The sequence below is a fragment of the Peromyscus leucopus genome, chromosome 4, assembly GCF_004664715.2.
Source record: "Peromyscus leucopus breed LL Stock chromosome 4, UCI_PerLeu_2.1, whole genome shotgun sequence".
Lineage (NCBI taxonomy): Eukaryota > Metazoa > Chordata > Mammalia > Rodentia > Cricetidae > Peromyscus > Peromyscus leucopus.
Window position 1 is genome coordinate 64414628 of NC_051066.1, and position 18431 is coordinate 64433058.

Here is an 18431-nt window from a genome sequence, read left to right on the forward strand (position 1 = left end):
GAATGCTTCATTTATTTCAACTCTGAATGTGACATTCGAGACCAAACCTTGTGCATAGCACTTTTCATCTCAGTGTTTCTCAGAGTGTAGATGAGGGGATTCAGCATGGGGGCAACCACAGTGTAAAACACAGAAATTTCCTTATCCTTATTCTCACTCCCTGCAGGTAGAACATAGGTATAAATACAGGGCACAAAAAATAAAACTACCACCATTACATGAGAACTACAGGTTGAGAGAGCCTTGCGCCTCCCTGCAGCTGATCTTCTTCTCAGATTATACAGGATGAGTATGTAAGAAGCAACCAGTACAAGGAAAATGGCAACTACCACCATCCCAGAGTTGGCAATTACTAAAATACTAACAACATGAATATCTTTACACACCAGCTTCAAAAGAGGCTTGACATCACACAAGTAGTGATTAATATGATTGGGACCACAGAAAGGCAGACTGAGCACCATGAGAAGTAAAGCAATAGAGTGCCAGAACCCCACTGCCCAGGCCACAACAATCAACATATCACATCTCTTCCTGTTCATGATTGCCATGTAGTGCAGAGGCTTGACAATGGCAACATAACGATCCAAGGCCATGGACACCAGAATGAAGATTTCTACACCTGCCAGCAAGTGGGCAGTGAAGAGCTGGGTCATGCATTCATTATAGGAAATGTTTTTTCTTGCTGCAGCCAAGTCCCTGATGAGCCTGGGCACCACGGTCGAGGTGTAGCAGAGGTCCATGAGAGAAAGGTGGCAGAGAAAGTAGTACATTGGTTGTTCGATTAAGTTGCTGTAAGTGATGGTGAGTAGGATGACAGAATTCCCCATTAAGACGGCCAGGTAACAAAGCAGGAACAAGAGAAAGAACAGCAGCTCTATTTGTCTGTTTTCCCAAAGGCCCATAAAGACAAACTCTGTGACATTTTTATGATTTTCCATGAAGTCTAGGGAAGTGAACAACACACAGCTAAAACTTAGTTCCTCTGAATGTAAACAAAATGAATGGTCCAACTTTGATAGATTTTTCAATTTTATAGAGATTTACAAGTTGAATAGCAAACATCATATTAGAGTTTTATAACCATTGCTTAATTCCTTAAGGTAAAAATGTATAATAATACACTCAATGATTAACTAAATATTATTAATAATTATTCTAAGCCTAGAAATTTTATGCATAACTTATACATATTTAACTCATATATAATCAATTCGGTTCTGTTCTGATAAACATTTTACATGTGAGGAAATATAGAAATGGCAGGTGTAAGTGAATTGTAGAAATCCTTAAATATGAAGCAGATCTAAGTTCTGTATATTTTTCCGGATTTCATTTTATTAATTCCACTGTAGTATTGTCCAATAACAAGGAGAATTTCACTCATTTTCCTTCCTTGTGAATAAAAAAGACTTACATTTTGTCTGGCATTTAGTAAATATCAAATATTTGGGAATTATTTTTTCTGTATGTCACATATGATTTATCTATACTATAACTAAATCACAGTTAGCATTTCATACATCACATAGAATTGAAAATCATTTTCTGAAAGGTTCAATGTTCTTAATCACTTCAGTGAAATAGCCTGAATTAACTAACAAGAATTTCAATGTTTCTCCTGCAATAATTTCAACAAAGCTCAAGACACAGAGAGTCTAGGAATAAAGAATTTCAGGTAACTATATGTCTGGCATTTAAACTGAAAGGTCAATTTTTATATTTCTCTAAAAATCTTAAGGCACATTATACAGTTAACAACTGACATGTTATAGTCACTCCAGAGACATGTCCATTTCTGAGTGACATGTCCTTCTTTTTTAATTACATACTGAGAATGTTGTAGTCATGGTGATGTTGACATCTTGGAACACAAATGGAGTAGGTTGATTATATCATGTTTCAATATCATTTCAATGTTCTCCTCAGGAACAAAATACTTTATTTCTTATAGACTACATATTTAAAAGAATCTGGGTTATCAGTAGGAGCAGTAAGGGCAGAAGCATGCCACAAGAGTGTAAAGCTGAGATGCAGTGAATTTATTTTTCTACAACTGAGCAAATCTATTAGCTCCGTGCCTCTTACTTCAATTGCTTATAAGATGTAAGGCTCTGGATTTTGTGTTTTCCCACAATGAGATTGATTGACTTTACATTAAACAACTATCAAGTACACAAAAGAAAATACTGACTTTCTGTAAATTGGTTTCAGGTTCATATTATGTGGAGAAGTCTGTGGATTGAAGAGCCAAAGAAATGTGGATAAACTAGATAAGGAGAGAGGTAGAAAGCACAAATCTTAATAGTTCAAAATGTTACCTAGACATTAAAGTGATTATAAAACTCTTTTAACATGAAGATCCAGAGCTTCGTACTTGCGATGATCACATTGTCTAATCAAATGCAGATCTGTATGGACAGACATGCTCCAAAATAAGAGTGTCTAGATGTCCTGTCAAAGTACACCATTATCTTGAACCATCCAAAGGTTCTACTCTATCCCAAAGCCCCTTTTGTTCTTTCTTTAATTTGATTTTTAAGGAAGCAAATAAGGAAGAAAGAATGAGGGAGAGAAGGAATAATGGAGGGAAGAAGAGAAGAATGAACCAAAGAAGGAAAGAAGGATAGGAGGGAAGGCCTCCAGGAGCAGGGAGGGAGGGAGAGAGGGAAGGGTATACTTATTTGGGGTCCAGCTTTGAGGATACACTTTATCAAGGCAGAGAAGTTAGAGCAGTAAGATTGACTCTAACTATGGAGTCGGAAGCATGACGTGGATAGCCTCCTGTTGCATCCAAATTCAGGAAACGGAAAAAATGTTGGTGTTCCATTAATAGCGTTTTGATATGTAGGCTTTTCCCATCCTCCTCTTCATCTCCTTACTCCATCCTGCTACCACCCCACCCCATCTAGCTGGTTTCTTTCCTCTACCCAGAACAGTCCCTTGATGACTGTCATGCCACATGCACGCTGTTCTCTCATTTATCTATCTATTCCTATTATATGAGATTAATCTCTCTCCCCCTCTCCTCTTTATGCCTCTCTCCCCTGTTCACCTCTCTCCCCCACTTTCCCTCTCCACCTTTTCTCCTCTGTTCCTCTGCTCTTTTGTCTTTCTCTCCCTCTACACCTCTCCCCTTCTCTGCTTCTCCCCTTTTCTGTCTCCCCCCACTTCTCCCCTTTTCTTTCTCTGTCATTCCAAGTACAGAGAAACTTTGATAGTCAGATTTAGAGTAAACTAATTTTACCTTATTTAGTAACATACCTTTTATTTAAACCATATCTCCTAAAAGTCCTAAATTAAAGCAATTTAATTTTTTAAAATGCAAAGTCCTCTGATACATATTGTTTACAAAGCTCTGTCCACTGCATCTTGACTGGAAAAAAATAGAAAAGAGGGACAGCATTGAAGTATAACTTGTGAGATTTAAATAAAATGCTAAGAACGTGAGAATGTGTTACTAGTGTTAACTGTCAGTTAGAATGTTCTATCATTTTTCTGCTGCGTTTAATAAGCTGAACTTATTAGGAAAAATTGTAAAACAATACAAAATCTCAAGGACTTGTGCAATTTAGAGAAAGAGAAGGGTTTACATGTTTGTATTTAGCATTAATTATGCTTTAAACAGGGTATTAATTGGCTTTCATCACTTACTTTTTCTTCATCATACCTGGTGAGCTCTACACATTGTATTTCTACCTCTTTTCTAAATAGACACAGACCAAAACGAGCTGCACGTGGGTAAACGGGATTGGTATATCAACATTACTTACATATTTCTGAAGATCATACTTACAGAAAACGACTTAAAACCTTGGCTGTCAAGATAATTTCCCTACAATTGCCATATAACTTCTAAAATGTCTTGTTTTTTAAAAATAACTATGAGCAAAAATACATCAGGAATTAAATTTATTAGTGGGATTTATTAATATCAAATTTTATGTATATAAACCATATGCATAAAATTATTTATTATAACCATAGCTACACACACACACACACACGCACGCACACACACACAAACGCACATACACACACACAGAGGCATTATCCACAATACTTACTTCTACCAGGATCCAAATTTTTCTGGGATACTACCTGTCTTTTAAAGTGGTTCCTTTTTCTTTTCTGTGACCTTTAGATGAAACAACAACAACAAAACAGATGTGGGAAGCACCTATCTCTCCCATGAATCTTTAATCAAATGTAGCTTTTAAAGATTCATTGCCTGAAACACTTTAAGCTGAGAGATGGGGGAAACCCAAGGGGAAACAGTCTCAGGGCACTTTTTGCAATAGGTCTGGGCTGTAGTTACCGCTGTCGAGGTAAAGCCAACCTACCAAGTGGTTACATATTAAAGATTTCTCTTATCCAGTTAGATCTATGACATCAATGCTCCATTGTTTTTGCTGGTGTTGATAAAGTCCTGTGAATTTTTTATTTTTTCCCAGAAATTTTCTTTCAAGACAGAAGCTGCTGATGTGTGATGTGTATATGACATATTTAATAAATGCTGGATTACTTTTCATCTCATTGCATCACTGTGCTGGGAATAACTTTACAATATTAATATTATCCTTATCAGTATTACCCTAAATATTGTTATTATTATGAAGGTTTGAAAATTCCTCAATGTTTAATTATGCCCAATGGAAATTCAGAAGACATGCATAGTACTTGGCATTAATAGGTACTCACTAGCATTAGTCTAATGCTTAAAGTGGAAAATTCCATAGCATCTAAACTATTGTCCTTGTCATCTTTAACATGTGGAATTACTTTTTCTCTTATCAGAAGCAGCTTGCATGATATGTGCAACTGAATCTGCACATTTTTATGAATAAATTTTCCTATGATTCAGTTGCTTTAATAAATGTTTTTCTACTTATGCTAAAGCCTGGATATAAAACTAGAAATGGAAGTCTGTCATAGTGGCATATGTCTGCAACCATCCATCACTCAGGAGGCTGAGACAAGGAAATTATTGTGAATTTTAAGCCAACTTGGTCAACCACCTTAGTTCTACTCTAGCTAGAACACATAGTAAAGCTCTGTCTCAAAATGCAAAAGAATACACACAGACACACACAGAGAGAGAGAGAAAGAGAGAGAGAGAGAGAGAGGTAAATAAAATAACTGTGTGATTTACTAGTGATCTGTGGAATATTTTGCACTCATATGCCATTCTCACATATTTACAGACAGTTAATTACCCACACATTCATGGATGCTTCCTCTTGCTGGTTTTAAAATTAATTTACTTCTACTTTCCTTATTTTTACTTCACTTTATTAGTCCAATACACCTTCTTTTGTCTGAGATATCAATATGTAGATATTGTCCCTCACATCTTCAGTCTTTGCATCTTAAAAGTATTCTTTAATTAATTTCCACTTGCAAGACAGTGAAAACATTCTATTCCCTAAATAAGAACCTGGTACTAATAAGACTTGATAAGCATATCCTCATGTAATTGGATTACTAAATACCTATATAGCCACATTTCCTGCCTGATTCTGGAAAGTATTTTATCACTTAGTAAAAACTACTAAACTTCCTGTCATTATTTAAACATTTGGTACTTTAATGTGTTTATAAGGGTTTTTTGGTGTTTTTCATTCTTATTATAATCAAAGAGAAAAACGATTTTTTATATTACATACTTCAAACCAGAGAAGAAAACCTAAGTGAGAAATATGAGCATCTACAGGAGAAAAAAAGAAAAGAAGAGAAAACATAGTGCTTATAGAGATAGCTAAATTTAGCTCATAACTGAAGAATCAAAGTATGATGGCTATTTTTGGTTGTCAACTGACCACATCTAGAATTAAATAAAATGCACACCTGTGAGGAACTGTTTTCTTAGTTTAATTATTTGAAGTGAGAGACCCACATCTAATTCAGATCTTTGAGGTGGGAAAAATCTACCTTTAATCTGGGCTACACCTTATGTGGCAGCCTATACAAAGGGCAGAGAGGAAGGAATCTTGCTATCACTCTGCCTGCTTGCTCTCACTTTCACTAGCAAGCCCATTCTTTTATTGACATTAACACCTACTTCTTTGGAAGTCTGGTATATACTGAGACCACCTGAGAAATCCCAACTTGTGGACTGAGAAAATACTGGATTCTTTGGCCTTCCATTGGTAAGCAGCCAATTTGGGGCTATCTGGACCACAGCCTGAAAGCCATTCTAATAAACCCATTATAATACACCAAAAGACTAAGAAAGTCAGTCCTAGTAGGAGAAAGATAAAGCTAAGCACATATTATAATGACAACAGCCTCATTTAGGTAGATATACCCACTCAGCCTACTTGGTCATGATATTCCCAGCAAAGAGCTTGGTGAGATGTTATCAACAGCTCATTTTATCCTCATCCACCATGGAAATAAGAAAATCCTTAAATTTCTTAGGACATGATCAAAGTACCTGGACCTGCAACTTTGATTTGTAACTAAAACTAAGCAATCATGGGAGAATGCAAACATGCAATAAAAGTGAAAATGAAGTCCTGATTATTATCTGAGACTAGATGTGAATTGTCTGTATTCCAGTAAGGAACACCAACATCCAGAGATATTCAAACCATAACTAACTAGGGAAGAAGAATAGAAAACATAAACCAACACAAATATCGTATAAAATGTAAAAAAGACTAAGTCTTCTATTGATGTCTAGTCTCAAAGCATTTTGATGGAATACTTTTGAGTCTGAAGTTCAAAAGAATATTAATAAGAAGTTGACTTAAAAACAATTGGGCTTTCTGTAGTTTTTGTTGTTGTTGAAATCTAACTTTAAACCATGATGGTCTGATAGAACACAGGAGGTTATTCTGATTGTTTTGTATCTGTTGAGATTTGCTTTGTGGCCAAGTATGTGGTCGATTTTAGAGAAAGTTCCATGGGGTGCTGAGAAGAATGTATATTCTTTCTTGTTAGGATGGAATGTTCTGTAGATATCTATTAGGTCCAATTGGGTCATGACATCAGTTAAGTCCTTTATTTCTCTGTTAAGTTTCGATTTGGGAGATCTGTCCAGTGGTGAAAGTGGGGTGTTGAGATCTCCCACTATTAATGTGTGGGGTTTTATATGTGGTTTAAGCTTTAGTAATGTTTCTTTTACATATGTGGGTGCCCTTGTGTTTGGGGCATAAATGTTCAGAATTGAAACTTCATCTTGGTGTATCTTTCCTGTGATGAGTATGTAATGTCCTTCTTTATCTCTTTTGATTGATTTTAGTTTGAAGTCTATTTTGTTGGATATCAGGATGGCTACCCCTGCTTGATTCTTAAGACCATTTGATTGGAAAGTCTTTTCCCAGCCTTTTATTCTTAGGTAGTGTCTGTCTTTGAATTTGAGATGTGTTTCTTGTATGCAGCAGAAAGTTGGGTTCTGCTTTCGTATCCATTCTGTAAGTCTATGTCTTTTTATAGGTGAATTAAGTCCGTTGATATTAAGGGATATTAACGACCAGTGATTGTTCATCCCTGTTATTTTTGGTGGTAGTGTGTGTGTACTTCCCTTCTTTGGGGTTTACTGTTGTGGCTTTATCTATTGCCTGTGTTTTCGAGTGTGTATCTGACTTCCTTCGGTTGGAATTTTCCTTCTAGTGCTTTCTGTAGGGCTGGGTTTGTGGATAGGTATTGTTTAAATCTGGTTTTGTCTTCGAATGTCTTGTTCCTTCCGTCTATGATGATTGAAAGTTTTGCTGGGTATATTAGTCTGGGCTGACATCCATGGTCTCTTAGTGTCTGCATTACATCTGTCCAGGTCCTTCTGGCTTTCAAAGTCTCCATTGAGAAATTGGGTGTTATTCTGATGGGCTTACCTTTATAGGTCACTTGGCCTTTTTCCTTGGCTGCTCTTAATATTCTTTCTTTATTCTGTACATTTAGTTGTTTAATTATTATGTGTCGAGGGGACTTTTTTGGGGGGTCTAGTCTGTTTGGTGTTCTATAGGCTTCTTGTATCTTCATAGGCATTTCCTTCTTTAAGTTGGGAAAGTTTTCTTCTATAATTTTGTTGAATATATTTTCTGTGCCTTTGAGTTGGTATTCTTCACCTTCTTCTATCCCTATAATTCGTAGGTTTGGTCTTTTCATGGTGTCCCAGATTTCTTGGACATTTTGGTTCATGACTTTGTTGGCTTTAGTGTTTCCTTCGACTGATGAAACTCTTTCTTCTACTGTATCTTCAATGCCAGAAATCCTCTCTTCCATCTCTTGCATTCTCTTGGTTATACTTGCATCCGAAGTTCCTGATCTTTTACTCAGATTTTCTATTTCCAGCATTCCCTCTGTTTGTGTCTTCTTTATTTTTTCAATTTCCCTTTTCAGTTCTTGGACTGTTTCCTTTGTTTGTTTCATTGCTTTTTCATGATTTTCTTTCAGTGCTTTATTGTTTTCTTCCAGGACTATATTGTTTTCTTCTAATTTGTTTGCCCTTTCCTCTAGTTGTTTACAGCGTTCTTCCAATTTTCTTGTCTTTTCCTTTACACAAGCCTCTACCTTCTTCATGAAGTTACTCATAAGGCTACTTTCTTCTGCTTCTTCCAATTTTTGGTGTTCAGGTCTAGATGTTGGAGGCGGGCTAGGTTCTGGTGATGCTGTATTGCTCTTCATTTTGTTGTATGTACTTCTGCCTTGACGTCTGCCCATCTCCTTGTGGTTCCTTCTTGGTCTTATCAGTGTACTTGTTTCAGAAAGAGCTGACAGATTCAGGAAGACTCTCTCTCTTGTCCAAAAGGGAGTTCTCTTGTCCAACTCTCTGGTCCAGAAGGGAAGTCGGGGACAGGCTGGGAGCTGGGGGCCGGTCTCTAAGTCTCAGGAAGTGGCTGTGGTCTCGGGCAGATGGGCGTGGGGGCAAGGCTCGGAGATTGCAGGGGCTGCCGGGGGGGGGGCTTGGAAAAGGGGATCCCTCCTGGTGGAGCTAGAAGGGGAGCTGCCCGGTGGCCAGAACCTGGTGCCAAGTTGGACAGGTCTTCCCGGAGTGGCTGGTGCCCAGGGCTGGGGTCCGGGTTGGACCCAGGTACTCACCTCTGGTCCAGAAGGGAAGTCGGGGGCAGGCTGGGAGCTGGGGGCCGGTCTCTAAGTCTCAGGAAGTGGCTGTGGTCTCGGGCAGATGGGTGTGGGGGCAGGGCGCGGAGATTGTGGGGCCTGCCGGGGGGCTTGGAAAAGGGGATCCCTCCTGGTGGGACTAGAAGGGGAGCTGCCCAGTGGCCAGAACCTGGTGCCAAGTTGGGCTGGTCTTCCCAGAGTGGCTGGTGCCCAGGGATGGGGTCCGGGTTGGACCCGGGTACTCACCTCTGGACCAGAAAACCTACAATCTCATGGAAACTGAATAATGCTCAACTGAATCACCAATGGGTTAAGGAAGAAATAAAGAAAGAAATTAAAGACTTCCTAGAGATCAATGAAAATGAAGACACCACATACCCAAACTTATGGGACACTCTGAAAGCAGTGCTAAGAGGGAAATTCATAGCACTAAATGCCCACATAAAGAAGTTGGAGAAATCTCACACTAGTGACTTAACAGCACACCTGAAAGCTCTAAAACAAGAAGAAGCAAAGTCTCCCAGGAAGAATAGATGCCAGGAAATTATCAAAGTGAGAGGTGAAATTAATAAATTAGAAACTAAGAGAATAATACAAAAAATTAATGAAACAAAGAGTTGGTTCTTTGAGAAAATCAACAAGATAGACAAGCCCTTATCCAAACTAACCAAAAGACAGAGAGAGAGAATCCAAATCAACAAAATCAGAAATGAAAAGGGGGACATAACAACAGACATTGAGGAAATCCAGAGAATTATAAGGTCATATTTCGAAAACCTCTACTCCACAAAACTGGAAAACCTAAAAGAAATGGACATTTTTCTGGATAAGTACCACATAACTAAGTTAAATCAAGACAAGATAAACTATTTAAATAGCCCAATGCTGTGGATATTGTTCTATATAAATAAAACACTGATGGCCAGTGACTAGGCAGGAAGTAGGTGGGACAAGGAGAGAGGAGAATTCTGGGAAGCAGAAGGCTGAGGGGGAGACACTGCAGCCACCACCAGGAGAAGCAGTATGTGAAGACGCCAGTAAGCCACCAGCCACGTGGCAAGGTATAGATTTATAGAAATTGGTTAATTTAAGATATAAGAACAGTTAGCAAGAAGCCTGCCACGGCCATACAGTTTATAAGTGATATAAGCGTCTGAGTGATTATTTTATAAGTGGATTGTGGGACTGCGGGGCTTGGGGAACCTGGAGAGAAGCCCTCTAGCAACAAATGGCGCCCAACGGTTCGAGTTTCCACCTTAAACCTGAGAATATTTAATAACCAATTCTAAACAGAGCCAAAACCAGGTTCCTGCTTCTTGTCTCATATGGGCAGCTAGACGCCGCAAAATGCAGGTTTGAACACTGGCGGGTTCCTGGCGTGTGCATTTGACCGGCAGTATGGCAGAAGTGAGGCATCTGCCAGCGGCACATTAAGCTGTGTGGTAGATTTAGTCTTTACTATTATTAAAAAAAAAAAAAAAAAAAAAAAAAGGTTTCTGGGCTACAAGCTGCTTTGATAAAAGCTTAGACCCACTATTTCTGAGACTTGATGACTCCCAGAGCTGGCAGAAAATGTACCACTGCCATGTTGGGCAGCTGAAGTGGGTGGAGCCAGCAGCCACAGTGCCGTTTGAGTCTTAGAATGGTACAGTTTAAAGCAATAGGCTCAAGACTCAAGGTAATATAAAAAATAAGCCACGTAACGATGGCTACCACACAGAGAATCTGGATTATGTTGTCTTTGATATTTGTAACTAAAGAAAAACATTTGATTGCAAAAGCTGTTGAGTTATGCCAAAATGTATATTTTAAAGGTACCTTGACTTCAAAATTTGGATTTAAGGATATGTTGCTTTGGAAAAGAGGTTCTGCTTTTGTTTCCACAGAAAGCCAGAGGCTGTGGATTTGTTCCAGATTAAGATACATCAGGTTTCACCAGCCAAGACCCCCTGAAAGGTCTCCGATGACACCATGGCCCAGATGATCCAACATCCAGAGCAGTTTCAAGGCAACTGGTTCAAACAATACAGCCTCACGGACTACCCCATAGGTCTAAAATTTTCTTTGCATCCCCATAAGATACAGCGCCCCCCTCCAGCAGGAAGTAGTAAGAGATGCTACGCCCAAATTCCCAAATATACCAAGCTGGCTTTAGAGGTGGAATTGGCTCACTCCCCCTCTAAACCCAGACATATTGCTTTAAAAAAAAAAATGGTTAGGCAATTCTTGTGTCCCAAATCAGAAGAGCCCTCTGGTGTGGGACAGAGAAAACCAATATTTTTATTTAAAACAGGTTGATTATAAATGTGATCTCTTTCTAAAAAAGGAAAGGGGATATAATATAGATATATAGGAGGATATAGAGATGATAAGATAAAAGGATAGATTAATTAACCTACTTTTAAAGAACAACTTGCTTAAAATGTTTTACATTGGTAGAGATTTTAGTTTATGTTTAAAATGTTTTACATTGGTATGGATTTTAGTTTATTGATACAAACTTGAAGTTAATATTGTTATACTGTGTATATATATATATTTCTATTCTTGTTTGAGGTATTATGTTTATGTAACTCATTTAAAATTGTAATGGATAATTAAAAAATAGATTAATAATTAGTCATCTATGATAATCATATCTGTAGCCATGTTAGTTAAGTTTTCTAGGTATACATAGATATATTTCAGATAGATAGGTAATCTTCAAACACTTCATAGACCTAGAGAATATGGCATTTAAATAACTTAGAATTCTGTTGACATGAGACACAATTGCTCCTGGCTGCACCAATTGATCCCGAGAGAATGTTGGGCTTCTAAGACATTTTCATTTGGAAGTTTGTCTTTTTGGCACAAAATGGCCTACTGGGCAAAGAACTGCCCTTGCCTTGATGGCTGACAGTACAAATGCAATGCTGTCCTTTCTGGACAAGCGGGACACAAGGAAAGCAACCACTGTACTCTGCCAAGACAGGGTAAGATGGTCTCTCAGAATTCCTGCTTCTAAAAATGGTCTGTCAAATACTCTAGGCCTGTAGCCAATTTGAATACACCAACAATGCTGAGAAACATCAGGTGACTGTCCAGGCTGCCAGCTGTCTTGGTCTACTCTTGCAAGATTCCCGAAAGTTGCTTGCATCCATCTACCATTTCTCAGGTACCATTATGTTCCTTCTCAGGTCTTTGATGTGGTTGAAAACTAGATAGTTGTAATTTCCTCAGTTATGATAAAAGATAAGTTAGATATAAAACCTTAAACTCACAAATATAAGATAGATAGGACATCTTTAATATTGTAACTATAATTCTTGCTCGGTAATTGTTTTGTTATATATAATTTTACCATGTTAAAGTTAAAACCTTCCTTTTTTAAAAAAAAGAAAAAAGGGGAAGTGCTGTGGATATTGTTCTATATAAATAAAACACTGATGGCCAGTGACTAGGCAGGAAGTAGGTGGGACAAGGAGAGAGGAGAATTCTGGGAAGCAGAAGGCTGAGGGGGAGACACTGCAGCCACCACCAGGAGAAGCAGTATGTGAAGACGCCAGTAAGCCACCAGCCACGTGGCAAGGTATAGATTTATAGAATTGGGTTAATTTAAGATATAAGAACAGTTAGCAAGAAGCTTGCCACGGCCATACAGTTTATAAGTGATATAAGCGTCTGAGTGATTATTTTATAGGTGGATTGGGGGACTGCGGGGCTTGGGGAACCTGGAGAGAAGCCCTCCAGCAACAGCCCAATAACCCCTAAGGCAATAGAAACAGTCATTAAAAGTCTCCCAACCAAAAAAAGCCCAGGACCAGATGGTTTCAGCGCAGAATTCAACCAGATCTTCAAAGAAGAGTTAATTCCAATATTCTCTAAATTGTTCCACATAATAGAAACAGAAGGAACATTACCAAACTCCTTCTATGAGGCTATAATTACCCTGATTACTAAACCAAACAAGGATACAACAAAGAAAGAGAACTACAGACCGATCTCCCTCATGAACATTGATGCAAAAATACTCAATAAAATATTGGCAAACAGACTCCAAGAACAAATCAGAACAATTATCCACCATGATCAAGTAGGCTTCATCCCAGGGATGCAAGGGTGGTTGAACACATGAAAATCCATCAACGTAATACACCATATAAACAAACTCAAAGAAAAAAACCACATGATCATCTCACTAGATGCAGAAAAGGCATTTGACAAAATCCAACACCCCTTCATGATAAAAGTCTTGGAGCGATCAGGAATACAGGGAACATACCTAAACATAATAAAGGCAATATATAGCAAACCAACAGCCAACATCAAATTAAATGGAGAGAAACTCAAAGCAATTCCACTAAAATCAGGTACGAGGCAAGGCTGTCCACTCTCCCCATACTTATTCAATATAGTACTTGAAGTTCTAGCCAGAGCAATAAGACAACATAAGGAGATTAAGGGGATACAAATTGGAAAGGAAGAAGTCAAGCTTTCCCTATTTGCAGATGACATGATAGTATACTTGAGTGACCTAAAGATTCCACCCAGGAATTGATAAAGCTTATAAACACCTTCAGCAACATAGCAGGATACAAGATCAACTCAAAAAATCAGTAGCCCTCCTATATACAATGGACAAAGAAGATGAGAAGACAATTAGAGATACATCACCCTTTACAATAGCCAAAAATGACATAAAATACCTTGGGGTAACCCTAACCAAGCAAGTGAAGGACCTATATGACAAGAACTTTAAGTCCCTGAAAAAAGAAATTGAAGAAGATGTCAGAAAATGGAAAGATCTCCCATGCTCATGGATAGGCAGGGTTAACATAGTAAAAATGGCAATCTTACCAAAAGCAATCTACAGATTCAACGCAATCCCCATCAAAATACCAACACAATTCTTCACAGACCTGGAAAGAATAATACTCAACTTCATATGGAAAAACAAAAAACCCAGGATAGCTAAAAGAAACCTGTACAATAAAACAACTTCTGGAGGCATCACAATCCCTGACTTCAAGCTCTACTATAGAGCTACAGTAATAAAAACAGTTTGATATTGGCATAAAAACCAACATGTGGACCAATGGAATCGAATTGAAGACCCTGACATTAACCCACACACCTATGGACATATAATTTTTGACAAAGAAGCCAAAAGTGTACAATGGAAAAAAGAAAGCATCTTCAACAAATGGTGCTGGAATAACTGGATATCAACGTGTAGAAGGTTGCAAATAGATCCATATCTGTCACTGTGCACAAAACTTAAGTCCAAGTGGATCAAGACCTCAACATAAATCCAGCTACTCTAAACCTGCTAGAAGAGAAAGTAGGAAGTAGTCTTGAACACATTGGCATAGGAGATCACTTCCTAAATATAACACCAGTAGCGCAGACACTGAGACAAACAATCAATCAATGGGACCTCTTGAAAATGAGAAGCTTTTGTAGAGAAAAGGATACGGTCAACAAGGCAAAGCGACAGCCTACAGAATGGGAAAAGATCTTCACCACCCCCACAGGTGACAGAGGACTGATATCCAGAATATATAAGGAACTCAAGAAATTAGACATCAAAACGACCAACAGTCCAATTGAGAAATGGGTTTTAGAACTAAACAGAGAATTCTCAACAGAGGAAACCCGAATGGCTGAAAGACATTTAAGGAATTGCTCAACATCCCTAATCATCAGGGAAATGCAAATCAAAACAACTCTGAGATACCACCTTACGCCTGTCAGAGTGGCTAAGATCAAAAACACTGAAGACACTTTATGCTGGAGAGGTTGTGGAACTAGGGGAACTCTCCTCCACTGCTGGTGGCAATGCAAGCTTGTAAAACCACTTTGGAAATCAATATGGCACTTTCTTAGATAATTGGGAATCAATCTCCCCCAAGATCCAGCTATACCACTTTTGGGCATATACCCAAGAAATGCTCAATCATACCACAAGAGCACTTGCTCAGCTATGTTCATATCAGCATTGTTTGTATAGCCAAAACCTGGAAACAACCTAGATGCCCTTCAACTGAAGAATGGATAAATAAATTGTGGCACATATACACAATGGAATACTACTCAGCAGAGAAAAACAATGACATCATACGGTTTGCAGACAAATGGATCCATCTAGAAAAAATCATCCTGAGTGAGGTGACCCAGACTCAGAAAGACAAATATGGTATGTACTCACTCATAGGAAGATGCTAGATGTGGAACAAGGATGACTGGACTGCTGCTCACATCACCAGTGAGGCTACCTGGAAAATGAGACCCCAAAAACGACATGGAGAAATGGATGAGATCTACATGAACAGCCTGGCCATGAGTGGGAACAATGAAGGGCAACCGTCGAGGGTAAGAGAGTGGGAGATCCTAGCTGGATCAAGAAAAGAGAGGGAGAACAAGGAATAGGAGACCATGGTAAATGAAGACAACATGAGAAGGGGAGGAAGCAGAGAGCTAGGGAGGCCCACGGAGATCCACAAAGATACCTCCACAAAAGACTGCTGGCAATGGTCGAGAGACGGCAGGAACTGACCTACTCTGGTGATGGGATGGCCAGACACCCTGTTAGTTGTGCCATAAACCCCATCCAAGGAAAGTCTGAGGAATCTGGATGCAGACATCCACGGCTGGGCCCCTGGCGGAGCACTGGGAGTCTAATTAGTGAGAAAGAAGAGGGTTTATATGAGCGAGAATTGTTGAAGCCAAGGTTGGATAAAGCACAGGGACAAATAACCAAATGAATGGAAGCACAGGATTATGAACCAAAGGCTGAGGGGCCCCCAACTGGATCAGGCCCCCTGAACTGGTGAGACAGTCATTTGGCTTGATCTGTTTGGGAGGCAGCTGTGTGTTGGTGCCGGGTCATGGGCTGAGTTGGCTCTTTGAATCCTGGGACCTATGCAGGGACGCTTGGCTCGGTCTGGGAGGGGGGGACTGGACCTGGCTGGACTGAGTCTACCAGGTCGATCCCGGTCCTCGGGGGAGACCTTGATCTGGAGGAGGTGGGATGGGGTGGGGTGTGGGGAGGGGAGGCGGGCGAGAGTGGGAGAACAGGGGAATCTGTGGCTATTATGTTGAACTAAATGATGTTGTAAAATAAATTTACTAAAATAAATAAATAAATAAATAAACTCGGATGAAAGCAGGAAAAAAAGAATTGGGCACCAAAACATACTACAAAATAATAAGAGTTAACCCATCAAATAAGAAAATAAATATATATACCATACATCTATACATTTACTTATATGTACCAAATGTTTACATATATAAACTAACATTATATGGGTTGACCATGCTATATTTAGAAATATATATATAACCATACATGCATGAAATAACAATAAGTGACAAAAGAGGCCACACTTTTGTAGAAAAATGGGAATGATTATATGAAAGGCTTTGAAGTAAGAATGAAAAGAAAGACAGTAATATTTGTAATTAAATTATAAACTCAAATCTTAAAAAAAGTTCCAAAAATAATCTATGAAATTAACAGAATGATCCCAAAAGAATAACTAATACATTCTTTTAAAAAATGTGAAAAATCCATAGGCATCAGAGAAATGCCAAATAAATTCTATTCTGAGATTTCATCTCACTCTAGTAAAAATGGCCTTTATCAAGAATATAAATGACAACAAATGCTGGTGTGAAACAGGTTAGTCTTTATGTGCTTTATTTCCATAGGGCCTGTGTAAACTTATGCAGCCACTATTGAAATTAGCTCCCCAGAAAGCTATAAGTAGATGTTCTATATGTATAAGATACACCACTCCTGGGCATATACTTAAAGGACTTTATACTCTATGGTAGAGATACATACACATTTATGTTCATTGATGCTCTCTTTCAAAAAGCTAGAAGTTAGAATTAGCATAGATGCCCATCAGCTAATGAGTAGCTAATGAATAAGTAAATGAGGTAAATGTGCACAAGGGAATTTTATCCATTACTAAAGAAAAATGAAGTTATGAAATTTGCAGTAAAAAGCCTGGAATTGGAAAATATATGAACAGAAGTAATCCATAGCCTGAAATAAAAAGACAAATATTCTTTCTCACACAAAGATTGCAGCTGTGAATTAATTTTGTATTTATTATGGAATGTCTGTAGAGACAACCAAGAATCTTAAAAAAAAAAAAAAAAAAAAAAAAAGAGCCACAGGGTGCAGGAAGATTCCTGAACAAGGAAAGATAGTAGAAATGATTCATAATGAGAGTGCTGTTAGAGAAATTCTGCTGTGATGAGATTTGAACAGGGAAGATGTAGAAGAAACAGGTGATCGGTAGAGGTGAAGTGTTAACTTAAACTGAGATGTAAGAAGACATATGGAAACATATTACTCTCGAAACTAATTAAAATATGTTTTAAAAATAAGTTTTAATGGAAGCAGAATGCATAGGTGGCTGATGCCAATTACAGAAATTGTAAGTCATCAAATGACAATTCCAGTGCCAAGTTTGGGAAAATTCCCTATAAATTGTTGATCATGAAGTCCCCAGAAGCCCCAAAACAACATAGGCTATTTCTATTGTTCTTGGAGGTACACCAGAACTAGCTGGTAAGACCTAATTGGTGAAGATACCAAACACCTTGGTTGTAGGACATAGAGAAATCAAGCTTGGACTGAACTGAAAGCTCCCTCCTTCCTGACTGGTGCTATTCAAGCTAGTGGGGCAGAGAAATTTAAGTTTTCATACAGCTGTGTGCCTTGTATGGTATGCCTGCTTCTACAATCATGGCATGACTACTGTGGGGACAACCAACTGAATTCTGGTTAGACTTGAAACCTACTCAAAAGAAAGAATTCATGCCTGGTACTGTAAATCCTATTGGAAAAATAAAACAAACAAACAAAAAAACATGGCCAATGGGGTCAGAAGCTATGGGGGAAAATCTTAGCATTGTCGCTAAATTCAAAGAGAATCAAAGTGATTCTAAATCTCTGTTTATAGGCATAAACAAAAATGGTTTTTCTCAGCCAAAATAAGACATGGTTCTCTTTTCATTGAATAGTGGTGAATTTAGAGTCTTATGGCTACTGAAGGTACTAGAAATAAGTGATGGTTGATTGTTCAGCCCTAAGCAGTACATTCATACAACTCCTTAGCCTAAAGAGGTTAAGAGCCATAGGATAGGGAGAACAATTGTGAAGTGTTATTTGGGGTGTTGGCACACCCATAACAATCACAAACTCAGAATGTCTGTGGTTACCTGCACCAGATCTGAACAAGAGAGGCCATGTCCAGTAAGTCATGGTGTGGTAAGAGGCTCATGTATCCCCAACCTACCTGGGCATGTGTAAACTATTGATGAGTACCGAGGGTGGAAAACTTATTGCTTTCAGTTGTGTACCCACA

General features: G+C 38.5%; 1 protein-coding gene across 1 annotated transcript; it reads right to left on the bottom strand.

The window, feature by feature from the left end:
• Positions 1–941, bottom strand: LOC114683659 (olfactory receptor 4P4-like). Its single transcript, XM_028857976.1, has one exon. The coding sequence runs from the start codon at positions 939–941 to the stop codon at positions 12–14; it is 930 nt and encodes a 309-aa protein (XP_028713809.1). The 3' UTR covers positions 1–11.
• Positions 942–18431: the final 17490 nt, after the last annotated feature.

Bases quoted from the DNA above. Each gene is read 5' to 3' on its own strand.
- LOC114683659 (XM_028857976.1), bottom strand. From the start codon at position 941: ATGGAAAATCATAAAAATGTCACAGAGTTTGTCTTTATGGGCCTTTGG.